The 22171-nt window shown below is 47.5% G+C and overlaps 1 protein-coding gene across 1 annotated transcript; it reads right to left on the bottom strand.

Moving 5' to 3' along the window:
* Positions 1-383: 383 nt before the first annotated feature.
* thnsl2 (threonine synthase-like 2) lies at positions 384-12794 on the bottom strand. The gene is made up of 9 exons (XM_042338270.1): positions 12705-12794; positions 11919-12151; positions 9392-9586; positions 8815-8967; positions 5545-5778; positions 4513-4661; positions 2937-3062; positions 2008-2159; positions 384-685 (listed from the first exon to the last, which is right to left on the bottom strand). Exons 2-9 carry the CDS (start codon positions 12139-12141, stop codon positions 481-483), a joined length of 1437 nt encoding a protein of 478 aa, XP_042194204.1. The 5' UTR covers positions 12142-12151; positions 12705-12794; the 3' UTR covers positions 384-480.
* Positions 12795-22171: the final 9377 nt, after the last annotated feature.

Consider the following 22171-nt stretch of genomic DNA (forward strand, 5'->3'; position numbering starts at 1 on the left):
AAACTGATATTTTTATTCCTAATCTTTTTTCACAATTTCTTTCTTTTCACAATCCCACTCTCTTGATCTGCATTTTGCATTTATAAAGCACTCAAAGGCATTATCCTATGCGAAGGGCACTCTATAAAGGCCAGTTGAGTCATTGTTGTTATTTTATAAATGCTATTATTATAACTACTATTACTATTGTTACTGCTGCTATTATTTATTATTATTCCTACTCTTACTGTTATTATTTATCATTCTTTTCATTATTATAATTACTATTATTGTTATTTTTTGTCATTATGATTACTATTATTATTGCTACAACAACAACAAAATTACATTTATAGAGCGTCTTTCACGTCGGGAGGACTATTATTAATATTGTTACTGTTACTATTATTTATTAGTGTTTTTAATAATTACTATTGTTACTGTTTATCACTGGTGACATTTCACAATAAAATTTGTGCTTTATCGAAGCTCAGTATTAAGTCAGTGGTTTCTCAGTGCTGTAATCTCCTCTACCGTGGCACGAAGCATCTGCTCCCAGTCCTCTCCCCTCTTCATTGTGGCGTAGCGGGTCTCCATGGTTTCCAGAGCACGGATGGCGGGTGGGATCTCGGGGGTGAGACCAGCTTTCAGCACTGCCTCCTGGAACTTGTCAGCAGAAGCCGTTGCCAGGCAACACCTGTGGACCCTGTTCCCCAGAGAAACCGAGAGAGTGAGCGCCCAAAGGAAGAACATAAGAATTTGTAAGATGAATGAAGACCAAGGTCCATCCAGTTCACATTCCACCATCCTGGCAGTCACTTGCTATATAGTCCCAAACTATATACTGGAATAAGATATTATTTCCTAACAGAAATCTATCTAATTTATTCTTGAAAGGGCTCGCTTTGTTTATCAATGACAACAACACAACAAATTGCATTTATACGACGCTTTTCACATCAGGAGGCCATCTCAAGACTCTGGACAGTGAAGGGTTTGCACCTGAGCTGCTGTCTGGGGTAAGAGCTGGGTGGAGGGCAAGAGGGGTGGGGGTGGGAAGATGCCGAATGTACAGTCGAAGAGGAAGTCTTGAGACAGGACTTGGAGGAAGTAAGGGAGGAGGTGAGGCGGAGGCGCTCTGGGATGGAGTTCTAAAGGATGGGGGCAGAAAGGACTAAAGGTCGAATCGTCGATGATAGTGCGGGCAAGGAAGGGGGTGTGGAGCAGGCCAGTGTCTGCCAAGCAGAGGGAGAGGACAGGTTGGTAGGGTTAAAGAAAGTCACAGATATAGGGAGGAGCAAGACAATGGAAGACTTTGAAGGCAAGGACGAGGATTTAAAACTCAATCCAGTGGAGTTGGGTGAGGGTGGGTTAATGGAGCTTAGTCTGGGAGAGGACACGAGCTGCAGAGTTCCGAATAATCTCCATCTTACGGAGGGAAGAGTTGGGAAGTCTGGCGAGCAGGAAGTTAGTGCAGTCAAGCCAGGATGTTCCGAAAGCGTGGATAAGGGTTGGTTCTTCGTTGGCTGATGGGTTGTCCCGCCAGTCACCGGGGTGGGGAGAGTGGGGAGGTCCAGGCTTTTATTTCCCTCACCCTGAAACCACTGAGGTGGACCTGAGGTGGACCGGCCCTCCTCGCCGGTCTCCCATCCACCACCATCCATAAAATCCAACTCATTCAGAACTCTGCCGCCCATGAAACTCCGCTCCCCGGTCACCCCAGTCCTTGCCAGACTGCACTGGCTCCCTATCCCAGAGAGGATTGACTTCAAGATGCTCACCCTCATGGCGCTATACAAATCCAAGTTTTTGTTGTTGTTGAATTCTGATTACACAGAGCAGTGGTCTCAGACGAAGATGTGGACAGGAATCAAACACTCATTAAAATCTGGCCACAGTTCAAAAGGAGAATGTGCTCCTCTCCGCAGCAGTGACAAATTTCCATATTGCCAATCCGACCCCCACCCACCCACCCTCACACACACCAACCCACACCCACCCACCCACACACCCCCATAATCTCAGCACCTGTTGTTTCCGAGGTCGACCTGACGATAGTGATGAGTGATAGCGACAGCAGAGTGAGGACATAGCAGATAGTGGTTTTCCTCCCAGCAACGCACCATGGTCTGTGTAATGTCAGCATCAGTCACAGAGGACGAGACAAGGGCTGCTAACATCTGGGCAGATGAGAGACTCAATGGGTCAACCTTACCACTGCTTATAACCCATGCTTCATAACAACTCCTGCCTCCATCACCAGCTTCTCCTCCTCCCACCTCTGAGCGGCCTCATTCACACCTTCATCACGTTCTCAGGCTTGATCATTGCAACGCTCTGTTCACCAGACCTTGTTGCTCACACACACACAGTCACCCCACAAAACACACACAGTCACCCCACAAATATGAATATATATGAATATCAATATATTTTGTGAAGCGCTTTGAGAAATCCCAACTATGTGATAAGACGCTATATCAAATGCAAGCATTATTATTATTTTTATAAAACATACCCAGTCACAATACCATACAGTAAACTTTGTGAAGCGCTTTGCCACATCTTGACGACATGATAAGTTGTGGTATCAAATGTAGTTGACTCTGCAGCAGCTCTCTGCCTATCACCCTTCTCCCAGTGTCCCCATCCCCAACCTCCCATCTTCACTCGGCCCTGCTGTGCTCACCATCCCCCGCAGTGGAATTAATTCAAGATTCTCGTCCTCATGTTCATACCCGTCCATTCCCTCCAGTCTACCCGACCATTGATGGACGAGCATTCAGCCATTCTGCCCCCGTTGGCTGGAACTCCATCCCTCCTCCTCCCTCCCTCCACCCATCCCCATCTTGAAAACGTCCTGTTTTGACCAAGCTTTCGATCACTTGCAGGTACTGAATTCTGACAGCACGGATGCGGAGGGTGGGGGAGTGTGTGAGGGGAGGGAAACTACAGACCTTTCTGTGCAGTGTGTCCGGCACCTCCACTCTTCCCAGTCTCTGGAACTCCTCCATCATCCCTTTTATCTGGCTCGAGTCCATCCCAGAAAACAGCCAGAAAATTCTCTCCAGGTTGTAGGGCTCCTGGAGAAAGAGAGCAAGTTTTTCCCTTTCAATGGTGTTAAAGGGCCTATCGCAGGATGTACCATAAAGTGCAGTGACTGTGTGTTTTTTGGGAGAAATGGGGCAGGCAGTTGCCCACAGCAGTGTCCCACAAACAGCCATTGTGAGTGACTAATTTTATTTAGTATGTGGAAAGGATACTCTGTACAGTGCCTGTGTTGGATGAAATATTAAATTGAGGTCCCGTCAGTGCCTGTTCAGGTGGACGCTAAAGATCCCTTGGTGCCTCTTCAAATGAGTTGGGAGTTTTTCTCTCTCCTGGTGTTCTGGCCATCAATCTTCCAAGTAAAACTGGTCACTCACTTCATGGCTGTTTGTGGGATGTTGCCATGTGCAAATTAACTGCCTCATTCACTTACAAAATGCACAATCACTACACTACACTACACTTCACAGTAAAATCCTGTGAAGTGCTTTGAGACACCTCAACAATGTGATAAGGAACTATATCAAATGCAGGATATTTATTATATATATATATACATAGTGTGTGTAGATGTATATATCTACACACTATATACCTGCAGTTGAACGTGCCAGCCAATTTACCTACAGTAACATCCAGCAATTAAATTAATTATCTTTAAGGATTGCCATCTATAATAATTATGAAAGATTATTATTATTTGGATTGCTATTAAGAATTATTAAAAATAAATATTATTAAGGATTAACATTTAGAATAACGAGGATTACAATTAATAAGGATTATTAAGGAATATTAATGAGGATTACTATTAATATTCCTTAATAATGAGGATTCTTCCCATCTCTTCCCTCCACAAGCTGCAGATCATTCAGAACTCTGCAGCTTGTGTCCTCTCCGTGACCCTATCATCCCTATCGTCATCAGACTCCACTGGCACCCCATCTCCCAGAGGATAGAATTCAAAATCCTCGTCCTGGCCTTCAAAGCCCACCATGGCCTTGCTCCTCCCTACCTCTGTGACCTGCTAGCTCTATATAGACCTGTCTGCTCCCTCCGCTCCACAGGCTCCAGCCTGCTCGATGTTCCCCGTCTGGCCCACCCCACCATCGGGCTCTTTGCACCCACCTTTTGGAACTCCATTTCACAGTCTCTTCACCTCGCTCCCTCTCTTGCCTCCTTCAAGGCATGTTTTAAGTCCCTCCTCTTCAACCACGCCTTCGGTCACCCTCCTACACTCGCTGCCGTCCACCCCTCCTGATCTCAACCCCTGCTCGGATCCAAATCCCTGACTATCCAGCGCCTTGGGACGTCCTCCCAACATTAAAGTAATGTACAAATGTAATTTGTTGTTGTTGTCATTATTAATAGCATTCCTCATTAATATTTGTGAATAATTGACAAGAGTTGTCATTATTAATATTGCTGTGAATTGATCCCCCCTCTGAGGCCGTGAGCCTCGGGCAATGTGAAGCTGAAACAAACCTGGATGTCAATGGCTGGAGCTAATGAAGCCTTGGTGGTCTTCGCCAGTGAGTAGTCTCCATTCTGGACAGTCCTGTGGACAATGTCATTCTCATTGACCACTGTGACTAGTCGGATTGGCAGTCCCATCATCTGGGCCACAGTCCCAGCTGGTCCAGAGACAAACACAGGGGAGGGGGGTGAACATGGGGAGAGAGGGGTAAGTGGGTGGTGGGTGGGGGGGAAAGAAAACAAGTCGCTATACAATTTACCTTTATTCAACGCCTTTCACGTCTCAAAGCAACCTCTACAAATTTTTTTTGTGGTGGGCCGGGTGTCTGATACATTCAGAAACCCATCACCATGTTTAAGAATCTCCAAAGAAAACTAAGAATCCCATGCATCCCACCTACACATGGAAATCCCAGAGAGAGATTTTTGGAATGGAATGTGCTCTCTCTCTGGGTGGTCTTAGCTGGACAAGCAGTGGGAAAGCTTGCCAGACAGTGTTCTCTATGGCAAGATATGCAGTTTCAGCTGGCTAGACTCCAGCAGTTACCCCAACGCACACTCTGAGGCCCCCAAGCCTTAGCTCTTGCCAATCTGTGCCTAATACTTGTTGCATTCCCCAGGGAGAGAGCCCATTCCATTCCAACAATCTATCTCTGGGATTTCCATGTGTAGGTGGGATGCCATGGAGTTCTCAGCTTGATTTGGATTCTCTTAAGCATAGAGATGGGTTTCCACGTGTCAGACACCCGGCCGACCCCCCAAAATTGAAGCGTTTGAGACATGAAAGGTGATATATCAAAATAACAAATACAAAATGTAGATTAATATCATTATTCCTTCTCCTGTATTCTCCATCTAACCATCCTGATACTGTGCTCCCCCCATTGTACAATTGATCCAACTAAAGAAATACTCCCCTCCCCAACTACTCCACTCATGCTTATTCAACATCTCCATCCTGGCCCTCTGCTCTGTTGGAGAAAGCCCCCTATTCTCTATTCGCCCCCAACTCCCGGGTGATGTGACCCACCCCTCCCTTACCTGTAATGTTGCCGGCTCCGCCGGTTGGCACAACGACCTCCACCAAGGGGGACTGTGGAACGCCCACCACCACTGGCAGGCAGTGGAAGTAGGCGTAAAAGAAGTGAGCGATCTGGACCATGACGCGAGCCCAGTTGATGGAGTTCAGGCTGATGAGCCGGTGGCTCCAGACAAACTTCTCGTCGGCAAAAAGCTTCCGGATTGGCACGTCCAGCTCATCAGCTGTGCCGTCAACTGGTGGAGAAGAGGAGGGGTAGGAGGAGGAGATCAGCCATGATCTAAAAGAATGGTGGAGCAGGCTTGAGGGGCTGAATGACCTCGAGCCAGTTCCCCCATTCTATAAGATCATGGCTGATCTGTACCTCAAAGTCAATTACCCGCTCTTAATAATAATAATAATCCTTGCATTTGATATAGCGCTTTTCACGTCTGGAGGACGTCCCAAAGCGCTTCACAGAACACACTGTAAAATGAATTGACTGTATATTTGTGGGCGAATGCGGCAGCCAATTGCGCACAGCAATGTCCCACAAACAGTCGTAGATTGAAAATGACCAATTTATTATTGTTTTTAGTTTTTGGAGGGATTATTACCCCATATCCCTTAATACCCTGACCTAACAAATATCTATCCACCTCAGTCTTGAAAAGTGAATGGATCCAACATTGGCAGCCTTTTGGGGGAGAGAGTTCCAGATTCCCACTACTCTTTGGGTGAAAAACTGCCTCCTGATTTCATTCCTAAATAGCCGAGCTCTAATTTAAGATTACGACCTTTATTCTAGATTCCCCACCAGAGGAAATAGTTTCTCTGTATCTACCCTTTCAAATTACTTTATAATTCCAAAAACCTCAATTAGATCACCCCTCAACTTTCTGAATTCAAGGGAATAGAGACCAAGTTTATGCAACATGTCCTCATAATTTAACATTATTCTTGTGAATCAGCGCTGCACCCACTCCAGAGCTAATATATCCTTCCTGAAGTGTGGTGCCCAAAACTGAACGCAATTCTCCAGATGGGGTCTGACCAAGGATTCTATATAGTAGATGCATTATTTTCTCTCCTTTATATTCCAGCCCCTTGAGATAAAGACCAACATCCCATTAGCCTTTTTGATAACTTTTTGTACTTGTGAGCTTGCTTTTAGTGATTTGTGTACATTGACACCCAAATCCCTTTTGCTCCTCCACAGTATTTAGTTTCTCAGCATTTAGAAACTATTATTTTTTGCTATTTTTGGATCCATGGTGGATGACCTCACACTTACCCACATTGAATGCCATCTGCCACGATTTTGCCCACTCATTTAATCTATCTAAATCCCTTTGTATCTTCCTGCTCCCATCTGCACAAGATCAAGATCAAGTTCAAGATCCTGATCCTCACCTACAAAGCCCTCAATGGTCTCGACCCACCCTACTTCTGTGACCTCCTAACCCCCTACCAACCCGCCCACTCCCTCCGCTCAGCCGGCTCCAGTCTGTTCCATGCCCCCCGACCCACCCGCCCCACCATTGGACGGAGAGCCTTCAGCCACTCTGCCCCCAACCTCTGGAATTCCATCCCTCAATCACCCCGCCTCACCCCCTCCTTAGCCTCCTTCAAGTCCCGCCTCAAAACCCTCCTCTTCGACCATGCCATCGGCCACCCCCCATCCCCTCCCCTCCCTTCTCCCCTCTGACCCCAGCTCGGGTTGAAATGCTGCACACTGTCCAGTGCCTTGGAACGTCCTCCCGACGTGAAAGGCGCTATACAAATGTAATCTTGTTGTTGTTGTTGTACACAATTTATTGTGCCTGCTAACTTTGGATATAAAACCCTCTATTCCTTCATCCAAGTCCATATATATATATATTATATATATCTATACGGTGAAAAGCTGAAGCTCCAGTACAAACACCTGGGGAACACCACTTGTCACGTCTCGCCAATCAAAGAACTCCTGTTCCTATGTTTCCATGATTCTGTGAGAGTGGGTCAAAGTCCTGTAGCTTACTGATTTGAGCACTCTCCTTACAAGTGAGAGGACCTGGGTTCAATTCCTGGCTGGGGTGAAAACTTAGCAAGTAGGAACCCGGTTGTTAGTCAATTGGCGGATTGCTTTTCAGAGTTAATATTCTCTTCAAAAAAATTGTTCACTCAATCCACGACTGTTTGTGGGATGCTGCTGTGGGCAATTGGCCACTACGTTTCGCCCACAAAATTTACAGTCAGGTTAGTTTACAGTATATTCTGTAAAGGGCTTTAAGACTTCTTGAAGACTTGATAAGGCGCCATATCAAATGCAAGGATTATTATTATTATTGAAGTCTCAGTTTAGACTATGAGTCCCGACATGGAAGCGTGAACCCACAAACGTCTGACTCAGAGGCAAGAGTGCTACCACTGCGCCAGGCTGACACACATTGATAGGATGGGGAAGTGGAAAGATGACCAAAAGGGTTGCAAAATCATAAAGGTGTGTTGTGGAGAGTCAGAACATTCGATCGAGGAGAGGAGACTAAGGTGAGGAGGCGGTGATGGTACAGGTTCTTGCCACCAGGTGGCGCAAATGGTGTTTGCAAAGTGGAGTACGCCCTCTGGTGATCACACGTTAGTATTGTCTTTGGGTGGAAGAACAGTGAACAAAACCTCGGGATGATCCGATTGAGATGTTATAATAATAATAATAATAATCCTTGCATTTAATATAGCGCTTTTCACGTCGGAAGGACATCCCAAAGCGCTTCACAGAATACACTGTAAAGTGAATTGACTGTATATTTGTGGGCGAACGCGGCAGCCAATTGCGCACAGCAATGTCCCACAAACAGTCGCAGATTGAAAATGACCAATTTATTATTGTTTTTGGTTTTGGAGGGATTATTATATGTTTAAAATAATAAAGGAAGTTGATAGGGTAGATACAGAGAAACTATTTCCTCTGGTGGGAGAATCCAGAACAAGGGGGTATAATCTTAACATTAGAGCTCGGCCATTTAGGAGTGAAATCAGGAGGCAGTTTTTCATACAAAGGGTTTGGAAATCTGGATCTCTCTCCCCCAAAAGGCTGTGGATGTTGGATCCATTCACATTTCAAGATTGAGGTGGATAGATATTTGTTATATCAGGGTATCAAGGATATGAGGCAAGGGGGGGTAATTAGATTTGAGGTACATATCAGCCATGATCTTATAGAATGGCGTAACAGCCTTGAGGGGCTGAATGGCCTCCTGTTCCTATGTTCCTAATGTGAGGAGAGAGCAGAGGGACAAGGGGTATCAGACCTGCAAATATGTACACGTTGTCCTCGATGACTGTGGTCATCTGTTGCTCCTGGATCTTGGAGCAGAGTCCTCGCGGAAACAGCACCACAATATCGATGGCCTTCACCCCCCGCACGCTCTCGATAGCTGAGCTCCCCGTGTCTCCCGATGTCCCTGTAATACAGGCCGGACAATGTCAGTCACCAACAATAGTCCTCAACAGCCAACAACTACTGTCAGTCACCAACAACCGTCTGCACCTTGTCAGAAAGTTGTAGGTTTTAGTCCATACCCCGACAGACAATTGACAGACAGACACCCTGACAGGCATCCTGACAGACAGACAGACAGACAGACACCCAGACACCCAGACAGACAGACAGACAGACAGACAGACAGACAGACAGACAGACAGACAGACAGACAGACAGACAGACAGACAGACAGACAGACAGACAGACAGACAGACAGACAGACAGACAGACAGACAGACAGACAGACAGACACCCACCATGATAGACACCTCCACCAACAACACTAGCATTTACCAATTGCCCTTCACACAGGGCAGAGTCCCGGAGTGTTTGGACATACATACCCACGAGCACTGTGACATGCTGGTTCTTCTTGCTGAGGAAGTGCTGGAGTAGCTGAGCCACACAGGACATGGCAAGGTCCTTGAATGTGTGGGTGATACCATACCACAGCTCCAGCACGTTCAGGCCAGCCCCCAGCCTCGCCATGCTCACCACCTCCTCCTGGGGGAACCGGCTGAAGGCAGCGTCAATCAGGTCTGAGAGAGAATAGAGTAATTATACTAATAATTCTTACATTATTGAGTCATTGAGACGTCTCAAAGCGCTTCACAGGATTTACTGTAAAGTGGATTGACTGTATATATTGTGGGCAAACGTGGAAGTCAATTGTGCACAGTGTGTTGAGTAAAGAACTTGACTAAGGTTTCGCCCCGCCTGGGAATCGAACCCAGGTCCTCTCACTTGTGAGGCGAGTGCTCTAACCACTACACTACACATTAATAATAATGAATAGTAATAAGCGTACATTTGATACAGCACATTGCACGTCAGGAGGAGTATTTACTATGAAGTGTAGTGACTGCGTACCTTGTAGGCAAATATGGCGGCCAATTTGCACAGAGCAACATCCCAAAAATAGCCATGAAGTGAGTGACTGATTTTATCTGGGGTCATGTTGGCCAAGTCACTGGGAGAGAGAAACTCCCTTCTGTTTTGGAATAGTGCTGCCTGAACGGACAGGTGGCACCTTGGTTTAACGTCTCATCCAAAGGATAAAATTCCATGAAAATATAGCGTTCCCCCTACCCATTAAACCCCGCAGCACTGTATTTGACTGTCAGCCTAGTTGACAACAACAACTTAGTTTTATATAACAACAACAACAACAAGATTCCATTTATTGAGCGCCTTTCACGTCGGGAGGACATCCCAAGGCGCTGTACAGTTGGGTCAGGACCCGAGCAGGGGGGAAATGGTCAGGGTGAGGGGAGGGAAGGGAGGGAGCGAGGAGGGGGTAGAGAGTTGAGAGGGGAGCTGAAGGCACGGTCAAAGTGAAAGGTCTTGAGACCGGCCTTGAAGGAGGAAAGGGAGGAGGCGGCGAAGGCACTGGGGGATAGAGTTCCAGAGCCTCGGGGCTGAGAGGCTGAAGGCCCGGCCACCGATGGTAGGGCGGTTGGGGCGGGGGATGTGGAGCAGACCCGAGCCAGAGGAACAGAGGGTACGGGCAGGTAGGTAGGGGGATAGTAGGTCGGAGAGGTAGGAGGGAGCGAGGCCGTGAATGGCCTTGTAGGTGAGGATGAGGATCTTGAATTCGATCCTCTGGGGGATGGGGAACCAGTGGAGGCGAGCGAGGGTGGGAGTGATGTGGTCCTGGTGCGGGACAGTACACGAGCTGCAGAGTTCTGAATGACCTGCAGCTTGTGGAGGGAGGTGCCGGGAAGGCCGGCGAGGAGAGAGTTCCCATAGTCCAGCCTTGAGATGATAAAGGCGTGGACCAGAGTTTCAGCAGCGTGAGGGGTGAGGTAGTGCCGTAGTCTGGCGACGTTCCGGAGGTGATGGAAGGCGGTGCCAGTTGTGGCGCGGATATGAGGGAGAAAGGACAGCTCAGGGTCGAACAGAACCCCGAGGTTCCTGACTGACTTTGAGAGGTGGAGAGTGCAGCCTTGGATGCTGATGCTGTCAGCGCCTGAGGTGCGGAGGCGCTGACGTGAGCCAATCAGGAGGGCCTCAGTTTTGCGCACGTTGAGCTGGAGAAAGTTATCTCTCATCCAGGACTCGATGTCGGACAGGCAGTCTGTCAGGACATCGGTGGTCGTGGAGTTGAGGGTAGAGGAGGAAAGGTAGAGTTGGGTGTCATCCGCATACATGTGGAAGTTAACCCCATGTCTGCAGATGATGTCACCGAGGGGGAGCATATAGAGGGTGAAGAGGAGGGGACCAAGGACAGAGCCCTGAGGGTCACCGCACGAGACAGTGCGGGGGCCGGAGGAAAAACCATTCGTGGAAACAAAGTGAAGACGGTGGGAGAGGTATGACCTAAACCACTCAAGGACAGGGTCTTGAAGGTTGAGGTGGGAGGACAAGCAGTGGAGGAGGATAGCGTGGTCGACCATATCGAATGCTGTCGATAGGTCGAGGAGGACGAGGAGGCAGAGGGAGCCCTGTTCACAGATGGTCAGGATGTCCTTGGTGACCTTGACCAGGGCAGTTTCTGTGCTATGGGCAGCACGGAAACCCGACTGAAAGGGTTCGAATAGTGAATGGTTGGAGAGGAAAGTGCGCAGCTGGGAGGCGACAACTCGTTCATAACATCTCGGAGAGTTTCATAGTGCCAGGTGTGGAGGGGGAGGCAGGGGAAAGAGTAATTGAAGGGTGTGGTTGAAGAGCTAAGACTTTAAGAATGTGGGGTGGTGGGAGGGGCGGGAGTTGGGGGTGCGAGGCGTAATGTTCCAGAGCCAAAATGCTGATGTGGGCATCAAACCCACAACTTTCAGACTCAGAGACAAGAGCGCTAGTGAATAGTGCAGCCTGAAGAGAACAGACAGATGCCATTATTCCAGCTCAGGGTGAGATTTCCAGATAGTTTACCATCTATACATGCTCTCGACAGTTCCTCTCTGGAGATGTACAGGGCACAGATCTCCTTCACCAGCCGAGGGTACGAGAAGCCACTCCACTCCCTCAGGGTCTCCGGCTCCAGCCTCGGGATATTTTCAGGCATGTAAAGGCCACCGTCCGGTGCAAAGCCAGAGAAAAGGACTCGTTCGAAGGAGACATTGGCCAAAGCCCCACGAGTGGTTGTGTATCTCATCTCAAAGTCCCTGCGAGGAGGAATGAGGGTGCAAACAACACCCTTTTCACCATAAATATAGATATATAACAATAATAATCCTTGCATTTGATATAGCGCCTTATCATGTCGTTGAGATGTTTCAAAGCACTTCACAGGATACACTGTCGGTCATTAGCAGATATAACGCAGTCCCAATATTGCATTGGAGTGTCAGCCTAGCCTGGGAGTTCTAAGTCCTGAAGTTTGGGCTCAAACCTGAAACCTTCCAATTCAATTGAGCCTGGCTTAGTTTAACATTGTTTACCAAAATTTGTGACAAGCAGCATAGGAATTATCACTCCAACTGTCAATCGAGTTGTCAATCACTTGAATGTAAATGACAGTGGGATTTCTCTCTCTCTCCCCCAACCAAACAGATCTCTGATTTCCAGGATAAGAAATGTCACTTTACTGAGAGACATTTTACACACCCCGCACACTCCCCCCCACCCCCCCTCCCCCCCCATACACACACACACACACATTAACCACCTGGTTTGGACTTGATTGTTATATACATGCACTGTGCAAACATCTCTTACCACAGTGAGTCTCAGGAGACGGTGCAATAGCTGAGTGGAGTGAGCCAGGACTTTGGACACCAAAAGTTTTCTGTGTTGACATCGAACATTCAAATGAGAAACTGTCATGTGGCTCCCTTGCTGTGAATGCAAGTTCACAGCACCGAACAAGGTCAAACAGCCCATCGTGGTCTTGGAGGGATTTGATAGTGAGGACGAGAGTGCAACTCTGGAAGGAAGAGTTACAGGGTAGGCGTGTAGGTATTTGAAAAGAGAAAGGATTTCTCCTTGTGTCCTGGCTGGCAACTCCCCCAGATAAAATCAATTGTGGGACAAACAGGCATGCATGCTGTGTGATCATTAGCTGCTGTGATTTGCCTAGAAAATACACCGCCCGTGCGATTTTCCATAAATCCTGTGAAGCACTTTGAGACGTCTTGACAACATGACAAGGAGCTGTATCAGGTGGGAGAATTATTATCATTTTATTATTACTGACAAAGAATGTGATACTACGATAGTCAGGCGATCTGTTAATGGAGAAATCATCAATTCCTGATTGTATAAGTGCTCCCAAGATGCTACCTGAGTGAAGGGCTGTAAATAAGGGCAAGTTGTTGTTATAATGGAGACATAACAATGGTTCAGGTTATAATCCCACAGAATTCTGTGAAGAGAAAAATTGTCCCAGAGGAATAGAGGTGGCAATTTTTGAAAAAAGCATTGACAACAACAATTTGTACTTATATAACATCCTTCATGTGGGGTAGTGTTTGAGCCTATTTGGTTTTAATTCACTTTCTGGCCTCCCTCTCCCTTTGCTCAACCCCTCAGTTGTAAGCTTGGCTTAATCGGCAGCACTCTCACCTCTGAGTAAGAAAGTTGTGTGCTCCAACCCCACTTTGGGAATTTGAAAGAATAATAATTTGAATAGAATAATAATCCTTGCGTTTGATATAGCTCCTTATCAAGTCGTTGAGACGTTACAAAGCCCTTCACAAAGTACACTGTAAAGTAAATTGCCTGTGTATTTTGTGGGTGAAAATTGGAAGCCAATTGAGCACAGCAATGTCCTGGATTGAGTGACTAATTTTCCTTTGGAGGGATCTAGACTAAGATGGTATCAAACAAATATAGAAGGGAGTTACTCCTGGTGTCCTAGCCAACAATTCCCCCTGCCACCCACCTGGTTAAATTCAACATTCATGTCAAATTTTTTTGTCAGACATTGCTGTGCCAAATTAGCTGCGGTGTTCGACTACAAAATACACAGACACTACAACTTACAGTAAATGAATCCTATGCAGTGCTTTGAGATGTCCTCCCGACATGAAAGGTGCTGCATTAAATGTGAGAATTATTATTTTTATTATTATTCAAACTCAGCTCCCGTTAAACCTTCAAGCCAAAGCCCTAAACGGTAGCGTGGTCCAAGCTGGACAACCGGTGAGAAGCTTGACAGGCAGTGCTCTCAATGGTAAACTGTATTAACCAGTTAAACTCCAGCTGTCACACCCACAAACACACATCTAGGGCTTTCTGCCAATCTGCGGCCTATAATTTCTGGGATTGGATGCTTGCCTTTGGTGGGAGAGAAAATGCATTCCATTACAAGACAAAATACTGTAAACTCCTAATAACTTGACCCTCACTTAACTTGTCACGACAAGTTAAACTAAGCCAGGGTCAATCTCCTGGCCTCATTTATTATGTACTTATATATATGCCTAACTTGTCGGTCCTGGTGACTTGTCACTGAGCTCTTTTTCCTTAGAGTGACCAGTTATCCTGGAATCAGTCGTTGCTTCCCAGTTTAGGTTTTTCCTCTCCCACCACTTGCTCCTTGAACCACTCCATTTGGTTTCCGTCCTATCTCTTGTAAAGAGACAGCCTTGGTCAAAGTTACAAATGACATTGTGTCCATTTGTGATTAGGGCTCTCTCTGTCTTCTCATTCTTTTTGATCTCTCAGCTGCCTTTCACCACTCTATTCTTCTTTATCAACTCATCTCTCAGCTCCACCTTCATGGTTCTTTCTCTGCCTGGTTTTGTTCTTACAACAACAACAAAATAACATTAATAGAGCGCCTTTCACTTTGGGAGGACGTCCTCCCGACGCAAAAGGCACTCTATAAATGTCATTTTGTTGTTGTTGTTTTTACCTTTCCCATCGACTCCCCTTTACATCTACCAATGGCTTCTCCTCCAGCCCTCGCACCATTATATACAGCATTCCCCAGGGCTCTGTCCTTGGTCTTATCCTTTCTACATGCTCCCTCTTGGTGACACCATCCGCAGACATGGGGTCAACTTCCACATGTATCGCTCTGCCTCCACCCTCGACTCCAGGACCACTGCTGTCCTGACAGACTGTCTGCCAGACATCAAGTCCTGGATGAGAGCTCCCCATCCCCCAGAGGACCGAGTTCAAGATCCTTCTCCTCATTCTTAAAGCCCTCCATGGTCTTGCTCCTCCCTACCTCTGTGACCTGTGAAATCTTTACCAATGTGTCCGCACCCTCCACATGGTTGGCACTCACTTGCTTCACAACACCTGCCCTGCCTGCTCCACCATCGTTGGTCGGGACTTTAGTCTTTCTGCTCTCACCTCCCCATCGCAGAGCCACTCCACCTCACCCTCTCCCTTTCCTCCTTTGTGGCCCATCTCAAGGTCTTCATGCCTCTTGATTCCATCCCCAGCTCGGGCAAATCCTTCACTGTTCAACACCTTGGGACATCCTCCCGATGTGAATGGTGCTTATATAAATGGAATTTGTTGCAGTCGTTGTTGTTGACCCCTGTCCACCTCATCATCAGAGACCAAGCCTTTAACCACTGTACCCCTAACCTCTGGAATTCCCTCCCGCCATCTTCACCCCTCCCTATCCATTATTAAATCTGCACCTATGGTCACCTCCCTCTCCTCCTTTCACTCAAAACCTCAATGCCATCACTGTGCAGTGTTCTGAGATGTTATGACGTTAATGATTCCAGGTCCGCCGATGTTCTATCAGCTCGTCTGGCAGACATCAGGGCCATCAGACATCAGGATGAGTATAAACTTCCTGCAGCTGAATGTGGACAAGGCTCTTTGTCTCCCGTCAACGTCTTCACTCCTGCGGATCTGAACTCCTCAACCTCCCTCAGCCTCATCGAACCAGTGTACAAACTAGGCATCCGGTTCGATCCACAGGTGTCCTTCCTTCCCCACATCCGGTCCCTGACCAGGACCATCTTCCTCAACCTCTGCAAAATTGCCCATCTCCAACCGCACCTTAACCAAAATGCAGCCGAAGCCCTGGTGTATGCGGTTCTCACTTCCCACTTGGATTACTCAAACTCACTCCTAGCCGTTCTCCTCAGCTCCACTTTTCAAAAGATCCACCTCATTCAGAACTCTGCTGCCCACATACTTACCCGGACTAAACTCTGTACCCACGTCACCAGTTCTGCCCAGGCTCCACTGGCTCCCCATCACCGAATGGATCGACTTCAAGATCTTCACACTCTTGTTCAAATCCATTCACTCCCTGGCACCTCCCTACCTCTCTGACATCCTCACACCCCAATCCACCACCTGGCATCTCTGCTCGAATGGCACGAGCCTCCTGCTTGTCCCTTGCACCCTCCACCCCACCATTGGAGGTTGCGCTTTCAGCCACTACACCCCGAAGCTCTGGAACACACTCCCTCAATCCTTTCGCCTTGCCCCTATCTCCTCTTATTCAAGTCCCACCTGAAAACCTTCCTTTTCGACCGTGCTTACGGCCACCTTCTCCCCATCCCCAACCACCGGCTCGGATTCAGACTCCGCCTGCCACTGTTAAGATTCTGAGATGCTACCCTGTGTGGAGGACTCTATATAAGTGCAAGTTGTTGTTGTTATCCTGCATGAAGTTTAGGGGGCAAATTCAGGTAGTGGTAGTTTTATTTTTACACACAACACTGCAATAATCGCGCAGCGCCCTTTGCTTTTTGTACAGCTGATCCCTTTGCTGACGCTTCTATACATGAGTGGTCCGATTTTCCTTATCTGGAATGAGATAATTTTCATTATCTGGAATGATACCAAACATTTACTGAGCATTAATAATAACATAATAATCCTTTCATTTGATATAGTGCCTGATCATGTCCTCGAGAGAGCACAACATATATTAAAAAAGATATTGTTTATTTTCTGGGCAAAATGTGGCAGCCAATTGCACACAGTCGTGTCCCACAAACAGTCATGGATTGAGTGAACACATCATAATTTTTTAAATTTATTTTACACTTCACTCACGACACTTTACAGTGAATCCTGCAAAGAGCTTTGAGACAGTTGCCATATCAAACACACACTTAAGAGACTTTTAAGTACAGAGACAGGTTTCCTGTCGCATGTCGCATACCGGTGGGATGGAAAGAAAAAAGATTAGATGGAATTTCAGGCCTGCTCAGTGCCCCCCATCAGACGATTATCTTTTGGAGTCCTGTAGCTCAATTGTTAGAGCGCTCACCTCATAAGTGAGAGGACCTGGGTTCGATTCCCAGGCAGAGTGAAACGTTGGGCAGGTTTCCTTACTCCACGTGCCTCTGTTTATCCAGTAGTAAGTAGGAACCAAGTTGTTAGTCATAATCCCTTAAAAAAGAAACTTGGTCACTTCAAACCACGACTGTTTGTTGGCCACTGCTGGGCCCAATTGGCTGCCGCGTTTCACCCACAAAATATGCAGTCAATTTACTTTACAGTATATTCGGTGAAATGCTTTGAGACGCCTCGAAGATGTGATAAGGTGCCATATCAAATGCAAGGATTATTATCTTTCTAGCGTTTGAGCGCTGGCTCAATGTGCTGACTCGGCATCTCACGCGCTGACAATCAGCCACCAGGAACTGAGCAATAAGAACATAAGAACATAAGAATTAGGAGCAGGAGTAGGCCATTCGGCCCCTCGAGCCTGCCCCACCATTCAATAAGATCATGGCTGATCTTCAGACTTAACTCTAATTACCTGCCCTATCCACATATCCGCTATTCACTCTGTTTTTTAAAAATCTTTCAGTCTCAGCCTTGAGACTGATAGATTTTTAAAAATTAGAGGGATGACGCTCAGCAGTCAGTGGGTGACCTTGGTCAGAGGATAAAGGTTAAGTCTGAATCACAAGGAGTGCTCCTGTTACTTGGGTAAGGAATAAAGTGCTCACTCAGTCATTGAAATCTTCAAACAGAAAGTAGTAGTAGACCACTTAGTTGGTTCCCACATTTTGCTACTTTGAGACAGATCTTTTCCTGATCACCCACCTACCCCCGGCTCCAACCCCCAGCTCGGGTGCAGCGTCAAACAACAACAACTTACATATACAAAACGCCCTTCACATGGGCTAACGTCCCGGAGAGCTTAAACGCTTTGGGATATCCTCCCGACATGAAAAGCGTTATATCAAATGCAAGATTATTATTAATGTGTTGTAATTTATGCTGTTTAACTACAAAACCCACAGTCACTGCACTTTATCTGTCCTGGTCAACAATCCTCCCAGATAATAATAATAATTCTTGCATTTGATACAGTGCCTTATCGTTTTGCTGAGACACTTCAAAGCGCTTCACAGGATATACCCTAAAGTGGATTGACTGTGGGTGAAACGAAGGTGAGGACCTTGAAGTTGATCCACTGAGACAGGAAGACAGTAAAGCTTGGCCACTCTCTCACCACTTTCCCTCATGTGACCATTCCCTCAGTCACTACACCTTGTGGGAAGAGGCTTCAATATACCAGAGGCTTCAATATACCTGAGCCAGAACTTCCTAGCTCAATCGTTTTGCCTCGACCCTCTTTATTCCTCCAGCACAGTGATTCTTTGGAACGTCCTCCCGGCATGAAAACCGCTACATAAATATAAATTGTCCGACCTGAAGACCTACCTTTCCGACCGTGATTACGGCCATCTTCCCCATCTGCCTTGCTTGGCGTCCAACCACACCAGCGTGCAACTCTCTGAGACGCTGTCCTGCATGAAGGGCAAGGTGTTGTTGCTTGTCCTCAAGCCTCTGATGCTAAACTGCCCTTTTCAATGTATTCTCTGGGATTAGGTAAGCAGGATGCGAACCTCCATGGGAGAGAGAGCGCACTCCACTGCTAGACCCGGGAAAATTTACACGTGCATGTGGAACTCTCGTAGTTTGGTCGATCTTAAGCACGGTGAAGGGTTTCCATATGGTTCAGACGCCCATCTGACCAACAAAACGATTTGATGATTTTGTAATCATTTTTATTTGATGTTGAATATGCATCGCAATACATAAGCAAAGAGACAAAAGCCATTTGCAGTAGAATTAATCTCCAACCAACGCAAAACTCAGCTGCTTATGTTCGTGGAGTCCTGCAGCTCAGTAGTTAGAGCACTCGCCTTGCAAGCGAGACACTTGGGTTCAATTCCAGGCAGAGCGAAACCTTGGGCAAGTTTCCTTACTCCACATACCTAATAACAATCCCTCAAAAAACAAAACAATAATAAATTGGTCATTTTCAATGCACGACTGTTTGTGGGATACGGCTGTGCGCAATTGACTGCCGTGTTTCGTCCACAAATAACAGTCAATTCACTTTACAGCATATTCTGTGAAGCGCTTTGAGACGTCTAGAAGATGTGAAAAAGCTCTATGTCAAATGCAAGGATTATTAGTATTATCATCAAACTCTGCTGCCTCATCACCCAGTCCTGCCAAGCTTTGCTGGCTCCATGTTTCCCCACTGATTGACTTCAAGGTCCTCACGTCACCCTCACCAGATCTCCTCCAGCCCTATTCCTCTGCTCGTTCCCCTCTGCTCAGCTAACTCAGGGTCCCCTATGCTTCTCACCCACCCCAGTTTAACGTCTCATCCAAAGGACGGCACCTCCGGCAATGCAACACCCGAGTGTCCAGCACTGCATTGGAATACCATCTTAGACTGTGCGATTCCAAGACCTCATGTGGGGTTTGTACCCACAACCTTCTGAGTCAGAGGCGAGAGTTGTGCTAAACTGAGGTACCATCTACCAGCGGATGTTAAAGATTCCAGGGCACACTATAGGAAAAGAGAATCATCAAATTTTTCTACCATTGGCAGATGAATGAACCATAAGCAACTATGCCCCTGAACTCCTGAACTCCATCCCTCTTCCCCTTTGTCCGGACCACCCGCCCTACTCTAATCCCACTTGAAAATCTACCTCGTCGACCTGCCTACATCACCTCCCCTTGATCCTTCCCCTTTGGTCTGCCCACTATCTCTGTGAAGTGCTCAGAGAGGTTAATTTGAATTTCTCATCTTGAACTCACTGGGACTATAAGATTGTGCCACTCTCCCCACGATAACCCACGCCAGTGGGTTAACCATGCCTCGCTGCCCCCCTCCCNACCCATTCGCTCTTGGTCTTGGTGTACAAATTTTCACTGCTGCCAGTGACTCAAGCAGCTTCCCCAAAATGCTCTACCCTGCATTACTTCTGCGGTCCTCCTCTCCCACCGCCCTCCCCAACTCCTATCCCTGCTCGATTGTCCGCAGCCTCCCTCTGCTCCACCCTGCGAATCCTCCATTGGGCCCACCGTGGCAGATGCTGCTGGCTTTCTAACACCAAACACTCTGACTGCCCTATGCCCCAGTCTCGCCGCAAAGGCCATCGGGCCCTGATCCCCGGGGCCAACCTCTCCTCCCTCATCTACAGCCCCACCCACCCTGTCATTCCTTCCCCTCCCCCCCTTGACCCCACATTCTGCCACCAACTGTTCCCTCTGCATCGGCCAACAAAATGTCTGCTCCGTCTCCAATAAAACACTCACCATCCAAGATCTCATTGTCGACAATAACATCGACATTTTCGCCATCACCGAAAATGGGATCACTCCAGGCGACACCTTCCCCTGATAGAGACCAAACCACACAGCTACATCTTCCATCATACCCCACATCTTCTCTCTCCCTTCTGCTCTGAACATGTCCTCATCTTAGGCGAATTAAACCTTCATTTCAACCCCTCCTGCTATACCTCTGCTGAATTCTCCTCCCTTATCTCCTCCCTCAACTTCTCCTCCACATCCACTCTGCAACCCATGTCCACAGTCACCCCCTCAACCTGCCTTGGAGTCATCTGAACCTCTGGGCTTCCTCCTGCAATGACCTATCCTCCTCCTTTAAATCGTCGTTCTAACTCCAAAACAATCTTGGAGGCCAAGGACAAGCCCAGGCTCCTCTTCTCCATCTCCAACCGAATCCTCTGCCCACACTCTCACGTTTCACCAATCCTCATCTCCATTGCCAACTGAGAGACGATGCTGGACTTCCTTGAATCCAAAGTTGAGGGATCCACTCAGCTGCCTTGTCCTTCTGTCTACTACCACCTCACATTTCCCCCTCCCACTCTGGCCCCTACCCATCCCTCCCTCCACACCTTTGAAACTGTTTCCCACTCCTCTCTCACCACCAATATAACCTGCATGAAACCAACCACTTGCTACCTCGACCCCATCCCTACCCCTCTCCTTACCTTCCAGCTCCACCTCCTTGACTCTACTCATAGACATCATAAACCTCTCCAAGTCCACTGGCACTATTCCCAGTCCTTTAAAAACGGCCATCATCACTCCTATCCTTAAAAAACCTTGACTGGACCCAACCCTGCTCTCAAACTACAGTCCCATCTCCAACCTCCCTCTCCTTTTCCAAGGTCCTAGAGGCAGTCGTTGCTTCCCAGCTTCGCTCCTTCCTCTCCTGCCACTCCCTTCTTGAACCCCTCCAATCGGGTTTCCTAGCCGTCCATAGCACAGAAACAGCCCTGGTCTAAGTAACAAATGACATTCTGTCCATCTGCAACCAGGGATCCCTCTGCCTGCTTCTCCTCATTGACCTCGCTGCTGCCTTCAACACCGTTGACTACTCTATCCTCATCTACCACCTCACATCTCACCTCAACCTTCATGGCTCTGTCCTTGACTGGTTCAGACCATACCTCTCACACTGCCTCCATTTCATCTCCATAAACAATTTCTCCTCCAAGCCACTGCACAGTCTTGTGCAGCGTTCCTCAGGCTCCGTCCTTGGTCTGTCTTGCCCTGTCACTCTTCAATATCTATATGCTCCCTCTTGGTGACATCATCCGTAGATACGGGGTCAAATTCCACATGTATGCAAATGACACCCAACTCTACCTCTCCCCCTCACTCTTGACTCCAGGACCACTGCTGTCCTGACAGAATGTCTGTCAGACATCAAGTCCTGGATGAGAGTGAACTTTCTTCTGTTGAACGTCAACAAGACCGAGTCTCTCCTGATTGGCTGCTGTCAGAGCCTCCGCATTTCAGGCGCTGATAGCATCACCATCCAAGGATGCACACTCCACCTTGCTAAGCCAGTCCGGGACCTTGGCGTCTTGTTTGACCCTCAACTATCCTTTCTCTCCCACATCCAAGCCATGACCCGCTCTGCCTTTCCTCACCTCTTCAACATCGCCTGGCTCCACCGC

Source organism: Callorhinchus milii, unplaced genomic scaffold, assembly GCF_018977255.1.
Source record: "Callorhinchus milii isolate IMCB2004 unplaced genomic scaffold, IMCB_Cmil_1.0 Scaffold1, whole genome shotgun sequence".
NCBI lineage: Eukaryota > Metazoa > Chordata > Chondrichthyes > Chimaeriformes > Callorhinchidae > Callorhinchus > Callorhinchus milii.

What these genes read in the sequence shown, in the direction of transcription:
- thnsl2 (XM_042338270.1), bottom strand. Translation starts at nt 12,141, where the DNA reads ATGAGATACACAACCACTCGTGGGGCTTTGGCCAATGTCTCCTTCGAA. An exon ending in CGGAGCCGGCAACATTACAG is followed by an intron (nt 4,662 to 5,544) that starts GTAAGGGAGGGG and finishes TCTCTGGACCAG; the next exon opens with CTGGGACTGTGGCCCAGATG. An exon ending in CTCCAGCCATTGACATCCAG is followed by an intron (nt 3,063 to 4,512) that starts GTTTGTTTCAGC and finishes CTCTTTCTCCAG; the next exon opens with GAGCCCTACAACCTGGAGAG.